The 19857-nt window shown below is 46.3% G+C and overlaps 4 protein-coding genes across 4 annotated transcripts; 3 read left to right on the forward strand and 1 right to left on the reverse strand.

Annotated features, from left to right (window-relative positions):
• Nucleotides 1–217: 217 nt before the first annotated feature.
• On the forward strand, nucleotides 218–10242 carry CTRU02_211710 (nonribosomal peptide; the record flags this gene model as incomplete). Its single annotated transcript, XM_070205697.1, has 8 exons — nucleotides 218–344; nucleotides 399–3725; nucleotides 3776–6447; nucleotides 6507–8472; nucleotides 8525–8578; nucleotides 8645–8740; nucleotides 8777–9999; nucleotides 10057–10242. The coding sequence occupies 8 exons, from the start codon at nucleotides 218–220 to the stop codon at nucleotides 10240–10242; spliced, it is 9651 nt and encodes a 3216-aa protein (XP_070060510.1).
• Nucleotides 10243–11106: 864 nt separating this feature from the next.
• On the forward strand, nucleotides 11107–11871 carry CTRU02_211711 (uncharacterized protein; the record flags this gene model as incomplete). Its single annotated transcript, XM_036733922.1, has 1 exon — nucleotides 11107–11871. One exon carries the CDS (start codon nucleotides 11107–11109, stop codon nucleotides 11869–11871), a length of 765 nt encoding a protein of 254 aa, XP_036574362.1.
• Nucleotides 11872–12397: 526 nt separating this feature from the next.
• CTRU02_211712 (polyketide synthase) lies at nucleotides 12398–17578 on the reverse strand (the record flags this gene model as incomplete). The annotated part of the gene is made up of 3 exons (XM_036733921.1): nucleotides 12398–13246; nucleotides 13301–17341; nucleotides 17393–17578. The coding sequence occupies 3 exons, from the start codon at nucleotides 17576–17578 to the stop codon at nucleotides 12398–12400; spliced, it is 5076 nt and encodes a 1691-aa protein (XP_036574361.1).
• Nucleotides 17579–18370: 792 nt separating this feature from the next.
• CTRU02_211713 (TOXD) lies at nucleotides 18371–19564 on the forward strand (the record flags this gene model as incomplete). Its single annotated transcript, XM_036733920.1, has 3 exons — nucleotides 18371–18660; nucleotides 18728–18857; nucleotides 18908–19564. 3 exons carry the CDS (start codon nucleotides 18371–18373, stop codon nucleotides 19562–19564), a joined length of 1077 nt encoding a protein of 358 aa, XP_036574360.1.
• Between the last annotated feature and the right edge of the window lie 293 nt (nucleotides 19565–19857).

The following is a 19857-nucleotide window of genomic DNA, read 5'->3' on the forward strand; positions in this document are numbered from 1 at the left end:
CTAATGCCCTCAAGGGACAGCCCTGTATGGGTTGCCACAATCGCTGCTACCATATGCAGTGGTTTCTGTTTGGCCCGTTCTCCAACTGTATGAAACGGTTTTTCTTTCATTGAATCCCCAACACTTTCCGACATCCAACGGTATGGCCATTATCAATCATCCGTGTACTCATGAGAAGACATTGATAGCATCCACCGACAGAAAAGAGTGATTTACAATGAACGGAGAAGCTCGAGTCTTGCACGAGCATGAAATCTCACAAAGGCTGACAGCCATATGCTCTGAGATCCTATGTATTCCGGTGGGGAATATAGAGAGTGTTTCTTCCTTTGTTAGTTTAGGAGGTGAGTTTTTTTCGCGTGATCTTTTGAAGGGGGAAATCCTGATATCATGACTAGGGGATTCTTTCAAAGCAGTAAATTTCTTCCAGAAATGCACTGAACAAGGTCTCGCTGTTCGCTTCCAAGATCTTCTCCACAAGTCTATGGCTGAAATAGCACACCTCTCAGCGATCTCAATCCAAGGTCATCATGATTCTTCCACACTAAAACAACGTGGTAGTCTTCGGCATAAAACATATCCCCTCATGCCAGATACATACAATTTCAGCAAGATACTGCAGGAGCTAAGGGACAAGCATGCATTGAGTCAGGATGATGTCGAGGATATATACCCATTGAGCCCAATGCAGGAGAGCATGTATATCGGACAGAAAATGAGCTCAAAACGCCTATACCGAACTCGCGGCCTATTCGTAGCGGCATCTGGGTTTGATTTGGAGCATTTCAAAGCCACCTGGGGCGATATTATTCGCAGACATCAAACTCTCAGGACTATATACGTTGAAACATCGGACCCAGCTTCGGAAAGGCTGCTCGACGCAGTCGTTCTCAAGGAAAAGCCTGGGCGGATAACAGTGAGGCAATATCATCATGTTGAAGAAGTACATCAGCAGTTCGCAAAAGACATTTCCAATGACCAGGAGGATCAACATCATGTTACCATTTACTGCGGGCCTGACAAGCAGAAAACCAGCCAAGTTTTCCTTCAACTCGATCTCAACCATCTTACCGTGGACGGCAGCTCTCTTATGATCATCATCCACGAACTCGTCCAGGGTTTGAGGGGCCTCCCGGTGATAGGCCCAGCAGCGGGCTACGGGAAGTATATCGATTATCTCCAAAACCAGGTCGATGAAGACGAGGCACTGAACTATTGGATCGACTTTCTCGAAGAAGCAGAGCCGTGTTACTTCCCAACTATGAACGATAACCAGAAGGGCGAGAGAGGATCCGCCGAAGTTTTGGAGATATCGCTAGACACCTCCATGCAAGAACTTCGAACATTTTGCCGCGACTATAACGTCACTATTTCGAATGTGTTGCAAGCCGTCTGGGCTCTGGTTCTGCACACATACACAAGAGACCGCGATGTTTGCTTTGGTTATCTGTCGTCGGGACGTAGTCTGCCCATTGTCGGAGCTTCGGAGATTGTCGGTCCGATGATGAACCTCCTAGTTTGTCGAGTGAACAGCATCGAAGAGAAGTCGATCGGTGATCTTCTCGAGGGAATTCGCCAGGACTTTGTCAACTCGCTCCCACACCAATGCTTTTCGATTGGAAAAGTTCAAAGAATTCTAGGAAGCCATGAAAATAAGCTATTCAACACGATTATGACTTCATATTATTCTCCCGACATCAATGACAATGAAAATACGGTAAAGCTTGTTGCATCTCACAATGCGTCAGACTTCGACATTGTCATAAAGATTGTCTATTCCGACTCAGATATCCGTGTACGATTGGCTTATTCGACAGCGGCTCTGTCATCAAACATGGCTCAGAATGTTTCCTGCACTTTTTCGACTATGCTTAAAAGAATGATAGAAGCGAAAAACCTCAAAACTTCAATCCAACCTTTGACTCTAATCAGCCCGCATGATATGCATCAGATTACAGATTGGAATAACAACGCTCTTGTCCCTAATACCCCTCCCACCCACATTCACCAACTCATTGAAAACAATGCTCGTATTCATCCCGACGCTCCCGCCATTTGCGCCTGGGACGGTGATATGAGCTACAAGGAACTCGATGAAGCTGCAAGCTGCGTAGCCGGTTTCATAATCAACCTCGGTATCGGCCCTGGAGCCTATGTTCCGCTCTATTTTGAAAAGTCAAAATGGTTTTCAGTTGCTCTTTTAGCTGTTATGAAAAGTGGAAACGCCTTTGTCCCACTGGATATTTCAAATCCACCCAGGAGAAACCGGGAGATCTTGAAACAAGTTGGTATTTCAGAGGATTATGGCTTGGTCATATGTTCATCGCAGCAAGCGTCGAAACTGGATTCTTCGGCTCGAAACATTTTGGAACTGAACGAAGAACAGCTTTCGACCATAGCCTCTACACCAAATTCGCGGCCTGTACCATCTGTGGTCAATGACGATCCTATATACGTCATTTTTACCTCTGGATCTACTGGAGTACCTAAGGGCGTAATTATAGAGCATGGCTCATATGCGTACGCTTTTGAGGCCCACAACCATGGTCTTCACCTCAGCAGTTCCTCGAGAGTTCTCCAGTTTGCCTCATACGGATTCGACACCAGCATGGAAGACCATCTCACAACTCTCGCAATTGGGGCTTGCCTTTGCGTCCCCTCTGAAGAGATGCGCCTGAGTTTGCCAGATTTAACCGCGTTTGCCACCAAGTCACAAGCCAACTGGGCTCATCTTACACCGTCGTTTGCCGAGATGCTAAGCCCTTCTATAATGCCAACCATGAAGACGATGGTTCTCGGTGGCGAGGCAATGTCAGGAAAGAACATTCGGAACTGGTCAAGACCTGGTCAAACTGAGTTGGTGCAAGTTTACGGACCATCTGAGTGCTGCGTAACTAGCACTATCAGTCCGAAGATTACACCTGAAAGTGATCCGACCAACATCGGCAAATCAATTCCCGGCTGCAGGTCATGGGTAGTTCGGCCCGAAGAACCAAACTTACTCCAGGCTATCGGTGCTGTGGGTGAGCTACTTATCGAAGGACCGATCGTTGCCCGAGGGTACCTGAATGATCCGAAACAAACAGCGGAGTGTTTCGTTACTGGCCTCAAATGGGCCCCTCAGAAGCGGTTTTACAGAAGTGGTGATCTTGTCAAGTATGACTCCAAGGGTGATATTCATTTCGTGGGGCGAGCAGATAGCCAGACTAAACTCCGTGGTCAGAGACTTGAGTTGGGTGAGATTGAACGGCAGTTGATACTAGAACCTGGAGTACGGAATTGCCTTGTTCTTGTCCCCAAGTCGGGACCCTGCGGAGGGAGATTGGTCGCATTGGTCACACTTGCTTCTTCCAGCTCGCACTCAGAGGCTGCAGTTTCAACTCTGTCTGCACCAGTGGAGTTTCTGGAAAGCACTTGGCTTAAGCAAATCGGCTGCATGAGAGATTTTCTCCTGGACAGAGTTCCGCATTATATGACGCCCGAAATTTGGATCATCGCAAAGTCGATCGCTAGGAATTCGTCAAGCAAGCTTGAGCGGAAGGAGGTAACTAATTATCTCGAAACCATGACGGAAAGCCAGTATGCCAATTTGTTATCTCGCATGGAGGAGAAAAGTGTGGACCGACCAGGGAATGAAACAGAACTGCTGTTGCAGAGCATCTGGAGCGAGGTTCTAAACGTTCCTAAAGACCAGATAAACTGGAATAGTTCTTTTTATTACCTAGGTAAGCGTTGCATTAACAGTAATCCAAGTCAATGGCTAACGAGAAACCAGGTGGTGATTCGATATCGGCCATGGCAGTAAGCAGCATTGCGAGACAAAAGGGGCTGAACATATTAGCTGCGGATATTCTTCGTTGCAGATCCATTGAACGACTGGCCAAATTATCCGCTCCTACGATTAAAACCCCCTTTAAACCGACTTTTGAAGCCAGCACATTAACAGAAGATCCATTCCCTCTGTCGCCAATTCAGCAAATGCACTTCCAAGCTTCGCCGAACGGAGACGCTCTAGATCAGCAAACGATGGTAGTTCAACTTACCAAAGACATAGACCAGGAAGCGCTCCTAAATGGTCTAAACTCTATTTCAGCTGCTCACCCTATGTTACGAGCACGATTTGAACGTCACAATGGCGAGTGGATGCAGAGAATATCCAAGTCAGAAGCCAATCAAAGCTACAGAATAAGATTTCACAGCCGCGATCAACTTGACTACGTCATAGAGTGTATTGCCGACGGTAAAAGGTCTTTAGACCTTACAAATGGGCCTCTAGTTGGGATTGACGTGTTCAAGACACGTCGTCAGACGTTGCTTTCTATCACCATCCATCATCTTGTGGTCGATACAGTTTCTTGGCGAACTCTATTCCGCGAACTTGAGAATTTCCTCCTATTTGGTGGTCAAGTGGAGGCTGAGATGACGAGTTTCCAAACATGGTGTTCTGCACAAAGACAACATGCAAGAAACCTCAAAATCGAGGACGTCCTTCCCGTACCTGATCAAGTGCCCGCTACTGACCTTGGATATTGGAACATGAATGGCAAGGACAATCGCTTTAAAGACTCCGTCCTTCATAAACTTGCTTTTCGTCCAAATTTTGGAAGAGCACTGTCTTCAGTACGCGATACCGACAACTTTGCACCTCTGGATATCATGATTACCTCAATCGGGGAATCCTTCCATGATGTTTTTGACCGTTCGCCTGCTGTTTTCATCGAAGGGCACGGAAGAGAGTTGTTATCGTCCGACATGAATCCATGGGAAACTGTGGGTTGGTTCACCACGTTCTCACCAGTTTTTGTAAAACACCATGATAATATTCTGGACACTCTAAGCACCGTACGCGAACTGCGATTCAACACACCTCTGAGTGGACTTCCGTACTTCATGTCAGGATTTCTCAGCAGCGGTGGTAGTAAAGAATACTTCAAAGCTCGCCACTGGCCGATGGAGATCACGCTCAACTATCTAGGCGCTTTCCAGCAATTCGAAAGACAAGGTTCACTGTTTAAAAGGTGTGATGACAACTTACAATCGCGGCTTTCAGAGTTGAGACGTCAGCAACGTGCCAACTCAGCAAGATACGCTCTCATTTCCATCCTTGCTGTCATGAAGGATGATGAACTATCAGTTGAAATCGAATGGAACTCCCAAATGAGCCATCAAGATGAACTCATGAGCTGGGCTTGTCGCCTTGAGAAAAGCTTCCGGCAGATTATTAGCCGACTGGCATCTCAAAATCCTCCAGAGCCACCGGCCGAGAACATGCCACTTTCCTTTGGCATTCAACCAAAGAGACTCCCGTCCGTTCTGAAATTGGCTAGGTCTAGGCTTAGTGTCCAAGCAGACGAAATCGAAGCCGTGTATCCGTGTTCGCCTATCCAAGATAGCCTGATGTTGTCACAGCTGAGAAAGCCGAACAATGTGTACAGCCAACATTTTCTTTTCAGGCTACATAGCCAAGAATTGCTACAGCCTGAAAGGCTTTACGCCGCATGGAAACAGGTCGTAATGTCCCATCAGATCCTGCGTACATTGTTCCTGGAAGATGATGAAGGAATGTTTTTACAAGTCGTGTTGAAAACGGCCACACCAGATATTGAGATTATACGACTTGAAGATGCGCAAGACCTCTCACGACTTTGGGAAAACCGATCCAACAACCCAGGTCTTTCACCACTTGGCGGCAAGATTCTGCACAAACTCAGCATATTCTCAGCAAAGGATGGCTCGGCCTACTGCTTTCTGGATAAGAACCACATCATAACAGATGGCACAACATCAAGGCTTCTTATTCGCGACTTTCTGAATGAGTACGAGGGTCGGAAAAAATCAGAAATCTGTCCATATTCCAACTATATAAGATTTATTTTGGAACAGGACCTGGGGAAGATAACTGACTATTGGACTCAATATTTAAGCGGAGTCACAAATTGTCAGTTTCCAAAGCTTTCTCAAACACGGACTCCACCAGGTCAAAAGGTTGAGTTCTCTCGCACAACGTTAACTGTCTCCGACAAAATGACGCTGGAGACTGGCTGTAGAAAACTGGATGTCACTTTGCCGATTATCTTTCAGGCGGCTTGGAGTATTGTTCTGGCTGTCTATCTCAATACTGACGATGTTGTCTTTGGGCTCCTGTGCCACGGTAGGGACGCACCAATCCCTGGAGCTCAAGAAATCATTGGGCCAATGGCTACTGTTGTCCCAATCAGAGCTCAACTGCCAGTAACAAAACGAATTCTCGAACTCATTAATGCATTGCACGAAGACAACATTGCACACATGTCATACCAAGCAATATCTCTTGCTCGTATTCAACATACCATCAAGCGCAGTGCAGATTCAATATTTAATACCCTACTCAACTTCCAGAAGACTAGCACCGCTTCTTTTTCGTCCGGCGTCAAATACGATCTTTTAAACGCTCATGATACCAGCGAGGTGAGTGCTTTCTTATTGCAGACTTTCTTTCCAAGTTTACTGACGATTGTCGAAAAAAGTATGATCTTGCCGTTTGTATAAATGAAGACAAGGACCGCCTTGATGTTACCATAGAATACCCAAAAGACTTTATGTCTGAGGCTCAAGCTCAACGTCTACTCGCAGTTTACCTCAACACCATTGATTGCTTGGTTGGTAACCCGAATGGCATAATTAAGGAGCTCAATCTCGCCACGCGCTTGGACAGAGAGCAAATACAAGAATGGAACTCCGAAGATATGGAAGCCAGCAAACGTTGTATTCATGAAATGATATCGGACACAACGCTATACCAACCTTCGAAGCCTGCAATATCATCATGGGATGGTGATTTAACGTATGCACAGTTGGACCTGCTTTCTACAAAACTCGCAGCGCAACTTCAGGCTATTGGAGCTAAGCCGGATGAGGTTGTCGTTCTCTGCTTCGAAAAGTCACTTTGGGCGGTTGTCGCCATGCTTGCCGTTGCCAAGTCCGGTGCTGCATTTGTTCACATTGATCCGAAAGGAGCTCCCAAGAGAACAGAGTTCGTGATTAAACACACCAAGGCACGCATTGGTCTCGCATCCCTTGAGCAGTATGACAACTTCATATCTTTTGTTGACACAATTCTCATCATCAACAAGCCTTCCGTCATGGGCTTGCCGACCCCCGGTGTGAAGGATGTTGTCTCGGCCTCGGCAGAACCGTCCAACACTCTTTACATCATCTTCACCTCTGGGACAACGGGCACACCCAAGGGTGTGGTCATCCAGCACGAGTCTTTCTGCTCTGCGGTGGTGGCAAATAAGTCTTGGCTTCAGATAAAGCCCAATTCTAGGGTCCTTCAGTTCACAAACTACTGCTTTGATGCCTCACTTGAAGAAATTTTCACAGTGCTAGTTGCGGGCGGGTGTATCTGCATTCCCTCCGATAAGGAGCGCATGACCGATATTCCTGGGTTTGTAAAACGCAAGAAGGTTAATTGGGCGGCATTCACCCCTTCGTTTCTCCGGACGCTGGACCCACAAGATCTGAAGCCTGTTAAATTCATTACTGTCCATGCAGAGCCTATGGATCAGGACCTTATCAAACGATGGGCAGATAAGATACACATGAGGCCAAGTTACGGGCCGACTGAATGCTCTGTTACTAGTACAGTTGGTCTTCAGTTCAGTGTTGACACCGACGCAACAAACATTGGCTTTCCTGTCGGATGTCGAGGTTGGGTTGTCCATCCGGATAATCATGATATTCTAATGCCCATTGGAGCTATTGGCGAGCTACTTCTGGATGGTCCTATCGTCGGCAAGGGCTATCTCTTTGATGATGCCAAGACAAAAGCCGCTTTCATTGACCCTCCCTTATGGGCCGTTGAGCGAGAGTCAATATTTGGCAGTTCGCCAAAACGCAAGCTATATAAGACGGGGGACCTTGTCAGATATGCCGAAGACGGAAGTCTGCTCATCCAGCGGCGGAAGGATGATTCCCAAGTCAAGGTTCGTGGTCAGAGAGTTGAGCTGGATGAGATACAGCATCACCTTAATAAGGTATCCCGCGAGATACAACATAACGCCATATTGGTTCCCAAAGCCGGACTTCTTAAGGGGCGCCTGGTCGCCGTTGCAAGTTTGACAGCTCTTTCAGCGGGAATCGATACCGGAAATTACGGAGTTCAAGCGCTTAAAACAGTTGACAGGGAAGCCCTAGGTAGTGACAACTGTGAAAAAGTGAATCAGATCTTGAGTAATATTACAGCTGCAATGGAGAGAGACTTACCTAGTTATATGATACCAGAAACATGGCTCATTGTACAAAGTCTGCCAGTTCAGCTGTCACTCAAGTTAGACTACCGACGCGTGGTCAGTTGGGTTGAAGGGTTGGACAAGAAGACACTACAGTCTGTTTTGGAACTGGGCCAATACAGAAGTTCTCAGCAAGCCCTTGGCTCAAAGACAGAAGAAAAGATTCGAAAGATTTGGAGCGAAGTGCTGGGGATTGAGCCGGGTAAGCTTGAAGATTATGGCACATATGAAAAGATCGACACTAATGCAAATAGACCATATCGCCCTGGATCAGTCATTCTTCCGACTTGGAGGTGACTCTATATATGGTATGTATCCTGTTTCAAACTAAGAAACGCAACGTACCAGAAAGCTAATAACTTCACCATTGGCAGCGATGCAAGTGATGCGACTTTGCCGGGCATCAGGTCTCCAAGTTACAACGCAAGAAGTTCTCTTGAATCAAACGATCAAGCAACTGGCAGTAGTAGCTGCGCGAGCTTCTTTACCACCCACTACGTCAATTGCTACGCCATCCACACCGATTGAATCCCTAATACCAACACCTCCACGGTCGCCTGACGACGAATTCCACCTCTCATCATTCGCTAAAAAGGTCACAGAGACCGACAGCAATGTGGAATCAGTTTTTCCATGTTCTCCATTTCAAGAGAGAATGTACAATGCATTTCAGAACAAGGCCCAGAAACCTTACTTGTTTAATAGCCTGGTGTGCTTGGAAAATATCGGTCAAGACGCTTCAGTGAATCTCAACAAGCTTTTCCGTGCCTGGCAGCAAACAGTCGATTGCCACAGTATTCTTCGAACCGCCCTAGTACTAGATCCAAAGACCAAGAAAGTTTTTCAGAAAGTGCTGAAGAGGCATAGGGCAGATATTGCGACTTTATCGGCCATGTCAGAGCATGATGCCCTCCGGCAAAGCAAGTCACATCTCAATAAAACGCGTTCAGCGTTATTCAAAAGCGAAGCCCCACCGTTGTCTGTTCGAATATTCGTAACATTGGATCGTGTCATTTACGTTCATTTTGTTATGAGCCATGTTCTAATAGACCATGTCAGCTTAGCCCACGTCTTTAGCGATTTTTCCAGGTTTTACGGTGACCAGGTCCCGACACCAGGCATCACAACTAGTTTCGGCTATTACATTGAGAATCACTGTCGCACCAAAGCTATACACGCAAATAACAAGTTTTGGGTAGAGACAATGAAGAATACCAGCCCGTGCATGGTGTCCTCGGAGTCTCTTGTCAGCAGCACGGCCGACCCTCACTCGATGGACTCCATCAATTTCTCTTTAAGCATCACAGACGAACTGCGAGAATTTTCACGGGGCACCGAAGTGACTTTGTCAAGTTTGCTTCAATTTACTTGGGCTATGGTTTTGCATGTTTACACAGGTCATTCGACTGTTTGTTTCGGCCACCTGGCGTCTGATCGAGATATCGATTTGCCACAAGCTGAAGAAATCGTTGGACCTATGCTGTCACTAATGATAGCAAGAGCTGTGTTGAACGACTCCTCGAGTCTCATCGAAGCCTTACGCGACTTCCAGAATGACTGTATTCGCAGCTTGCAGCACAAAATATTCGATTTGACTGAAGTAGAACGTCAACTTGGATACGAAAAAACTGGACTTTTTAATACTCTTGTCAATTATCGAAAGGTCAAGTATTCTGGCGTTGATGCAAACGTCAACTTCCGCTCTATATGGAAACAGGATCCCCATGAAGTAAGCACTAAAGAGCTTAGTTATGTCGTGTTCCTTGAAACTAATGGGTGTTTGCAGCAATTTTTGGTTCTTGCCTTCAATGAAAAGTCCCTTCGAATTGAGGCTTCCTTAACATTCTACGAATCGATTTATTCGAAACAGACGATAAACACATTAGCCGAAGCATATTCTGGCATTTTGGAGATGGTGGTATGTGGCCAACATCGTACAGTAGGCGACATGAAGTCGGTCTTGAGTCCATAGCGCGTCAACTAGAGTAGACGAATGCGGAAGATCGATTTTCATGTTAAACTGGGATCAATTGAGGTATCTATTCTATCATATTCATATGGCTGAGTTTAGCAAATTTATGAAACCACCTTTGGTATACAGACTGGATTTCAAAAATGTATACTCTTGTCTGGGTAGGATGACGTTTGAAATTTGTGCTGCTGTTAACTAAGGGTTGTGATATTTGAATGCTGCCAGATAATACGTATGTAGAGTAAAATGTCTCACACTTTTTTTTATGTCTATAATATCTGACTTAATGTTAGTGGACACATTTTCGTTTGAACTTGGGCAGCCTCCCCGCACGGTGGGATTTTCAAGCATCTGATGTTATCATCACCTATGTTTCATTCAGGTCTTAGGAGTAAGCTGCAAAGGCCATTCAAACTAGTAGAAAGAATGTACATGATTTGTTTGATTTGCCGACAAGGGATTTCTGTGCCATTCAGCGGTAACCGTTCCTACACTACTTGCATGTCCGAAATGTTGAATGACTTCGGACCGAGCCGGGTCGAGATATTTGCCCGTGCGCCAGATACCAATCTTTTCGGTCCGCACCTCAAGTTTCTGGGATGAGCCAATGTCCTACCAAGACCCTGTGCAGCTAGAATTATGCCATGACCACAATGCCTTCCCTGGATTACATACAAGATGGTCATCTAAGCCTTTGTGGTATCTTCGCCTCAATTCTTCGAACTACTAGGGCCAAGGTACTGCCTCACTGCATAGGATGTGCAAGCTGACTTATCCCAAATAAGTCAGCATTTTTGTCTCGTATGTTTTTTTGACTACTACTGGTTCTAATAATCCTAGGAAATCTTCATTATTGCCAAGATGATGTCGCCTACATCTAATAAGGACTGCTACCTTCTCAAAGACGAAACAGAAGGAGAGTCATTTGAAGAAGAGCCCTTTATACCATCATCATCAATCGACGAAGAGTCTGGAGCTGACGTATTGAAAAGACTCCTAACCATGCCACCGCAGCGTTTTGACATGGCGTGGAAGACATGGCATCTCGTTGTTCCCCTCAGCCTTATCTTTGTCGTCCTCTCAGGCTTGGCTTTCTTTCCATCGTGCGAACCATGCCGTAAACCGGACACATCCGGATATGTTTGTGCACCTAATGGTGCACTCCCACAGATCGCGCGAGACAGAGGATGCGAGTTCGACACCATGTCTTTTAAATGGTACCCAAAAGAAGCCTATATGGACTCGGAAAATCAGGCATTACTCAAGGAATTCCATGGCCGAGGCCCATGGCATAGATATTACGACAAAGGTGGAAAGCATGAAATTCCTCCAACAAGCGAAGTTCTTACTGCTGGCTGGGTAACGAGGAAAGAACACACGTTTCATTGCATGTATACGCTAAGACAGACTCATTTATGGCTCATCAACGGTTATGATGCGCCTTGGAACTACACGCATACACTACATTGTACAAAGTACTTGATGGATACCATCTTGGAGAATCCCCCGAAAGATTTTGATGAACTCAGTGTCCATGGCACCCCTTGGCCAGAGCATCCCGATATTGTATGTGTTATTCTTGCAAATACCTCTGGCTTATTACATATTAACCGAAACGCTTTCAGGTGAAACCATATTATCCTTGTAAACAGGAAGGGCTAAGCTGCGTGTCGTGGTAGGAAATATTTGGGGAGATAACATCTGGAATATAAAGAATAACATTGTCCAAGAAGACCAAGAAGGTTCATATAGCGTCTTTTATGTCTTACTACCTAAGCATATCATTTGAATATTATTTTGTGTGGCTAGTTTGAAATTTACTTATGATGTCCGGGATTGCGTTTTTGCGTTATTGTGTGGTATCAGAGATCTTGTGACAACGGGGGATTCAGTTTAAGGTCGAAAATGCAAATGAAGTTATCTTGTAAATGCTTTCAATACGTATACTAGCACAGAGTTTTGTTGCGTCGCTAATATAGATCCTTTAGCACGGGCGTCTATCCTAACCAACCCCGAGGAAACAAGTCAAAAGGAGTGTTACGAATTGCTTGCTTTCAACAACAAGAACCCTTATATATCTTTCTAGCTAAATGAAAACTTTCTGCGTATTAACTATCATTCAAAATAAGATAGACCTTAACAATCATTGTACATTCTAAGATGCCGCAATCAACTGTTCAATAATCTTCTCAGCAAGGTGAATCAGTGAGGCGCACTGAGTAACCTCCATTGAAGTCATGCCAACGTGGAATTGCTGGTGGATCCAATCTACCAACTCAATGGAAATGATGGAATCAAGACCGATAGATGTTAAACTTTCGGAGAGCGGGAAATCCTCTACAGGCCGTAGCATCAGATGGCTCAACGTTGCGCTGATCAGCTGAGCAAGGCCTGTAACTGAGGTGCTGTCTCGTAGGGTAGTGGGATCAGACCTCGCAAGAGTTACAAAAGCTTCCGTCCCATTGTCCTCCGTAGATTCCCCACCTCCCGTCTCTTTAGCTTTGTGGAAGTAGTGGGATTGTGCGAAGCGGACATCCCTTTTCCAGTTGACGCGGTTGGATGGATCAGAGAGTGCCTTTTCGGAAAGACCGCCCAGACAAAAGCTACTGTAAGGGCCACCGGTGGAATGGCCTATGGCGATTGCTGTGTAATCGAGGACGTCCTGCTCCTTAAGAAAGAAGAAACCGCCGTTTTTAAAACCTTCGTAGAGATCATCCCTCTCTAAGAGATAGCCGACGTCGCCTACCACGCCAAGATCAATGATTGATGCTGGGAGGCCAACTTTGTGCCGATACTGCACAAATGCATCGAGGTAAGTGTTGGCTGCACTGTAGTTGGCTTGGCCGTAGTAACCTGTATGACCACCACCAGACCCGAAGATAACGAAAAAGTCGAGAGGGTTCTGAGCCTCAAGAAGGGCCTGGTGAATATTCCAAGTACCGTGGACGCGAGGACTGACGACATCATTCCACTCTTCGAAGGTCATTTCGGTCGTTGAGTTATCCTATTGTTGATTTAAGCACTTTCTTTCTGGATGAAAATTAACGAGTAATCATACCTTGAGAACCAATGATAGCTGGAAAACCCCAGCGATAGGTTTAGAAGCCTGCTTGATAGCGTTCGAAACGTCTTCAGGTTTGCTGACGTCTCCTGAAACAGTTGTGATTGTAGCATTGGGATAGCTCTTCAGCTCCTTAACGAAAGAATGGTTCTTGGAACTGGCTGCAGATCTTGAGAGAAATATCAAGTTGCGTGCGCCATGCTCAAGCAGCCAAGTGGCGACGGACTGACCAAGGCCACCCATCCCACCTACAAGGAGGTATGATACATCTTCGCGGAACTTAGGCACTCCACTTCTGTCTGGAGTACCTTTGCCAACTTCTGGGTGGGACAAACCAAACCAATACATCCGGGGGATGTGCACTTGGCCTTGTAAGATCGAATAGTCGTAATCAGGATCGAGTTCGCCGCCTTTGCGCCGCTTGGTGAGGCTTTGGTAGATTTTGTAGAGGGCTTTAGGGAAGCCCTTTTGTTGAATTGAGACATCATCAACCTCGACAAGAGTGATGTCTGCTTTGTTTTCCATGCGAAGAGTTCTCGCAGCGCCCTGTACCATGGCGGGTCGAGGATCATTACAAGAAGCATGAACGGAGGGAAGAACCCAAATAAGAGAACCTTTCAGGTTACATAAACTGTCCATGAATGGCCTGAAAGTTTGAGAGTTGAGATCATAGACGACGGTACTGTCAATGTCCAGGAGAGAAATTGTGTTTACGGACTCAGAAGGGACAATTTTGCTGAAAGAAATGTGAGCCTGAAGGCCCTGTTCTTGCAAATAATTTTGAACTTCGATGGCAAGCTTTTTACCTTGTGGAGTATCGTTAGCTAGGATGTCAACATCTGTGTGATTTTTCGAGAGTTGTCTCTTGTTTGGCTCCCCAAGAATCAATCCATGGCTTGTTTTAGAGTGGAAAGTGTAACCTAGGCTATCCAATCGCTGGATGATCTCATCCTCTTGAACGCTGCGATTGCAAGCACCGTCAAGATCGTGAACGACTAGTCTGCCTCCAGTAGTCTGAATCATCTTTAACTCGGTAAGATCGTCTTGTAAAAACCCTTCGTCGGATAATAGAGTTGATAAAGGCAATATGACAATGTCGACAGCACTACAGAATGAAAGCTGTTCAATATCGACAAGCGATATCTCCTCGTCCTTAAATTCGCTCATGTCTTCAGATAGCTGGGTGAGGTTCTCTTCAGCTATACAGACGTAGGTGTATTCCGAATAAAGCCGCTTGTGTTGACTAGGGTGAACAGCTTCAAGAGCGACTCGCGTGACGTTAACGGTTCCTGAACCAAACTCGATAATCTTAGAGTCAGGAATTTTGAAGGCCAAGAGGCTAATCGTATTGTGAAGCTCCTCCAGGGTGTCTTTGCCATTGACTTCATTCACAGTGTCGATCATGGTAATATCCTGCTTCCACTCAAAGGTTGATCCGAGCAGGACTTCCTCACGCTTGGCCACAGGCAGCTCGGAGTAAGAAAGGCCTTCAAGGTAGACAGTTGGCTTCCCGTTCTCAGTGTAAATCGAAGAGTTTGCAATTATGCCTTCTGGACTTTCTTTAATACAGCCATAGGTTCTCATGCAAAGCTCTTGATTGCCCAAAACACCCAAACGAGAGACGAAGGTCGGAAGAAGAATTGTATCCAGTCGCCTTTTTTGCCCATGGGTTTGAGCAATCAGGTTGATTTGTAATATCTGGTCTAGGAGAGTGGGATGTGCCGCATAGTGTGTAGTGTCCTCGAAATCGTACACAGACGCAGTCGCCTCTCGAGTCGTGGGGCTAGCCGTAATTTGATCGAGGCCTTGAAAGGCAGTCTGCCAGTCAATTCCAATGGCTTTGACCGCCTTGTACCAGGCTTCAGCTTCAATCTTGCGAGAAAACTCCTGTTCTGCTTGGCTCCACGTGATGGATGTTCTCTCCGCTTCAGCGCCAGATCTGATGAAGCCAGAACAGTGAGTTAGCCAGTGATGCCCGTCGTAAGACATGATCTTAAAATTGTACCACTGGCCCTCTTCGCATGGCTTGTCATCGGGGATCATGCGTGTATAGAGCTCCATTTTCTTCTCTTTGGGTAGCGTTAGGCCAGTCGTAATAGACATGTCGCGAATAGTATAGGCATCTTCGCCATGTGAAACTTGTCGCATAGCCTCTCCCGCCATCGCCATGTAACCTGCACCCGGAAAGACAACTTGGCCATTAACAATGTGATCCATCAACCAAGGAACTTCTTTCAAGTCAAGCATGTTTCTCCATGCTGGCTCAATGTCATTGCCTTCGAGCACCCTGGACCCAAGAAGGACATGGCGAGGATGCTTCCTTTGCTTATAACGAGCGGGGTTTCTTGGCTCGTCAAAGTATGACACGTCGTGAAGCCAGGGATAAGTAGGCAAATCGGTGAGTACTCTGCCTTTGGGTATTATGCTTGATAGATCTACCTCTACACCCTGAATGAAAAGTTCGCCGGCCAGCTTGAGCATTGATGTATTAGTATCCTCAGCTCTGCGTAATGTGGCGACGTACTCGCAAGTGGCATCGGGAACACTGCGGATGATTTCATTCATAGGCCGTTGTAGCGCTGGGTGTGGACCAACTTCGATGAAGAGATTGCTATTGTTGCTCTTCAGTAATGTCCGTAGGGCTGTGTTGAACAACACAGGCTGTACAAAGTTACGACGCCAGTAATTTACCCCGAAGTCATCTCCCATCATCTCAAGGCCAGTGACACTGGAGAAGTGAGGGACACTGGGAGCCTTAGCCTCGGATAGATAAGGCCTGAGAAGCTCTTCGTAAGGCCCAGCAAGAGGCTCAATCCAGGGAGAGTGAAAAGATGTTTCAAGGTTAAGAACCTTGGCTTTCACATCCGGGTGGCGGCGCGTAATTTGATCAATGCAATGCTGGATGCATACTGGGTCTCCAGAAAGTGTGGTATTGAGCTGGCTATTCTCACAACCGATGACAACGCCGGGAATGAGAAATGGTTCGACTTCTCGGGGGCCTAGACTGACAGCAGCCATGGTTCCTGGCGGAACAGTCCCGTTCACCAGGAGCCACCCGCGGAAGTAAGCGACTGCCATGGCAGCCTCTGCTGAGAGACTCCCGGCAGCATAGGCTGCAGCAGCCTCTCCTCCAGAGTGACCGGAGACTGCTTGAGGTCGAATGTTAAGATTGGCGAGGACATCAGTCAAGGCGATTTGTACAGCCGTAGCGCAAGGGTGAGAATATCCACGCTGGCCCACTTTGCTAGACGCATCATCAACACAAAGCTCCTTCTCGAGAGACCAAGTTGGCCGGTAAGTCTCCGGCAGAGACTGGAGCCAGATGTCCAACTTTTGAATGGATTCTCGGAACACTGGATTTTTCTCAATTAGAGCTTTTCCCATACCCGCCCAATGGACACCCTGGCCTGTGAATACTAAGACAGTCCGACGTGGAACTGTAGGCTTGCGTTTGAAGCTGCTTGTCTCAAAGTCTCCCTGATGGTTTGTGACGGCATACGCGCGGCAATTTAGATGGTCGCGATGATGACTCAAGGTATAGGCAAGATCGTCCAAATCAGCTGTCTTGGTCTTGATGTACTCTTGATGTTGCTCAACTTGCTTCGCCACGGATGTCAGATGGGAGGCGGAGAAAAGCAGAAGGCGTTCGTCAGCTGAACGAACGCTGATACCGGAATCCGAGCTGATAGAGCTAGCGTCGTCTTGCATCTTCTGCCAACCTTCGAAAGACTCAAGAATGACCTGGATTAGAAACATGATTAGAAAGGTTTCAGTCATCAAGAGGGGGCGGTAGAGGTTTACGTGTGCATTTGAACCTGCAACACCGAAGGAGTTGACGCTAATTCGCTCATCGCGGCCGGCAGGCCAAGGTGTTGGCTCTGTCGGGACTGAAAGTTTGGCTTCTTCCCATGGAATTCTAGGATTTGGGTTGTCCAAATAAATATTTGGCGGTATAATTCTGTTCTCAAGGGAGAGAACTGCTTTGATGACGCTAGTTAGGCCAGCAGCGCCCTCAGAATGTCCGACATTTGGTTTTACCTATCAAGATTAGAACTTTAACAATAATATTTGAACAAGGCATTAGCTCACAGCTCCGATCATGACGCCATCATAATCTTTCCAAATTCGCGCAACAGCTGCCACCTCTAGCGGGTCGCCTGTCGGCGTGCCGGTGCCATGGCACTCGAAGAATGCCGTTTTCGAAAAGTCGCTTATACCAGCCTTCTCATAAGTCTTTCGAATCAAAGCTTCTTGCAAATAAGTGTTTGGGCTCATGATGCCGTTTGACCGGCCATCATTGTTGGTTGCGCTCGCCCGAATTATAGCGCGAACAGGGTTAACTTATCATCAAATTCCAGAAGTCTTCAGTGTTGTGAACACCTCCAGGTAGCCTCACGGCCATTCCCACAATAGCGATAGGATCTGATGAGTCCATCTCAGAGGACGGTGTAACTATGCCTGATTTGGACAGCATCATAGAGATGCTCGTAGTGTAACAGTGTTAAGATGCTTCTGAACCTTGTAGGTAAGGATTACATATGTAAAGATAAGGTGAAAGTTGGCATAAACAGCACGCAATGTGACGGGCAAATCGAATTTACTTTAACGCTAGAAAGAGCTTCTTAATACAAAAGAGGAGTATGAAGTTGGTTCTAATACATTCAAGACCAAGTAATGTTCTGTCTACTTGCCTGATTTGTTCTTGCCCGTGAGTTTGGCGGTCAGTAAGTATGGTCCGAAAGTCTAATTATGTTTTTTCATTTACGAACGTATCGGTCCATGGATGTTGTTTCGACGTATAGTAACCTGGCCCTTGCACATGCAGCGCGGTCCGAGAAGCTTACGGCCGCCGACGTCCGGTTCCGGTAACAGCAAGCGCGCCCATTGAGGACATAGCACTGGCTAATATTCCAGACTATTGTACTGGAAAAGATTACCTAGGTGTAGTCGGTTCTTTCAGGGCAAATCCCACCATCCAGGCTTAACAAAGGACATTCACGCAACAAGATTGCGAGGTCTTTTATCAAATTATTCGCAAAAGCTTTTTTAGAGTTAAGCTGCTCGATTATGGCTCAAAATCTTCCTAATCAGATGAAGGCTATCATCATCCGCGGGCGTGGCCAAGCAGAGATCACCAGCTCATCGCTTCCAAAACTAAAGGATGGCTATTTGCTTATAAAAACTACCGCTGTTGCCATAAACCCGTCAGACTGGAAACATATTGATTTTATGTGGGTTGGCAATCCTACCGGCACCCGACCGGGTTTGGATTATGCCGGCGTGGTCGTTGAAGTAGGTCCTGGGGTAGACAAAGACTTTAAACCTGGCGATAGAGTATTTGGAATTGTTAATGGCTCGTAAGTGACATTAAATTTGTTTGTTAGTTTGGTTGGTCTGATGATTGCTGACTGTATGGTTTTGTAGAAATGTGAGACAAAAGGAAGACGGTGCATTCGCAGAGTTTCTTATCGCAAAAGCCAGCCTTCAGTTGAAGATTCCAGATCATGTGGACGACACTGAAGCAGCGGCCATCGGCTCTGGTCTAGTTGCGGTGGTTTGTATATCTTTTAACCTATCTTCAAAGAAACGGCTAACCTTTATCAGGGCCAAGGGCTTTATCAATCTTTGGGGCTACCCTTGCCGAACAAACCATCAAACAAATCCATTCCATTGCTGATTTATGGTGGAAGCACCTCCTCAGGAATCATGGGTATTCAATTTGCAAAATTGTCGGGCTGCACAGTCACAGTGACTTGTTCACCTAAAAACTTCGACTATGTCAAGTCTATGGGGGCTGACTACTGTGTTGATTACAAAGCCGAAGATTGCGTAGAGCAGATCAAGGCATTCACAGGGGGGAGGCTTAGGCATGCTTGGGATTGCATAGCAACGGCTCAGTCAGCGCGTATTTGTGCAGCTTCTCTGTCGATCCGGGGTGGTCATTACAGCAGTTTGTTGTACTTGGTCCCTTCCGTTGTCAAAAAGATTAACCCAAAAGTGTCCTGTTCAACCACCCTAGGGTACACCATTTTGGGAGAGATCATTGAGAAGGAGACTATCGTTGAGCCTAGACAAGAGGATTATGAATTTGGCAAGTCTTTCTGGAATGTCAGTTATGAACTTCTCAAGGAAGACAAGTTTCGACCAGTCAGGCAGATTGTCAATCAAGGCGGTCCAGGCTTAGAAGGTATTTTACATGGGATTCAGTACTTGAAACAAGGAAATGTAAGTGCAGGAAAGTTGGTGTATACTATTGATTAGTAGGTGGTAGTAGATAGTAAAGTAAATTACACTAGGCTCTCTATGCTGATCTCTTTGCACCGATCTTCTACCCACGAGGTAATTGCCTTCACTATAAGTAAAGGACTATGTTCCAGCCCTGATTATTCAGCTTTTGTAGCAACTCATATTTGATGACTTGGAAGCTTTCCTCATCTTGCTGAAGATAGTAGGACGCATCCGAGTTCCGCAAGTGTTGCTACAAAGCTCATGATTCAGGTTTCATTTGCCCTACTACATACCGCATTTCAGCTGCCTTGGGTGTCTCCAAGTTT

The sequence above is a fragment of the Colletotrichum truncatum genome, assembly GCF_014235925.2.
Source record: "Colletotrichum truncatum strain CMES1059 chromosome Unknown Contig_0008, whole genome shotgun sequence".
NCBI lineage: Eukaryota > Fungi > Ascomycota > Sordariomycetes > Glomerellales > Glomerellaceae > Colletotrichum > Colletotrichum truncatum.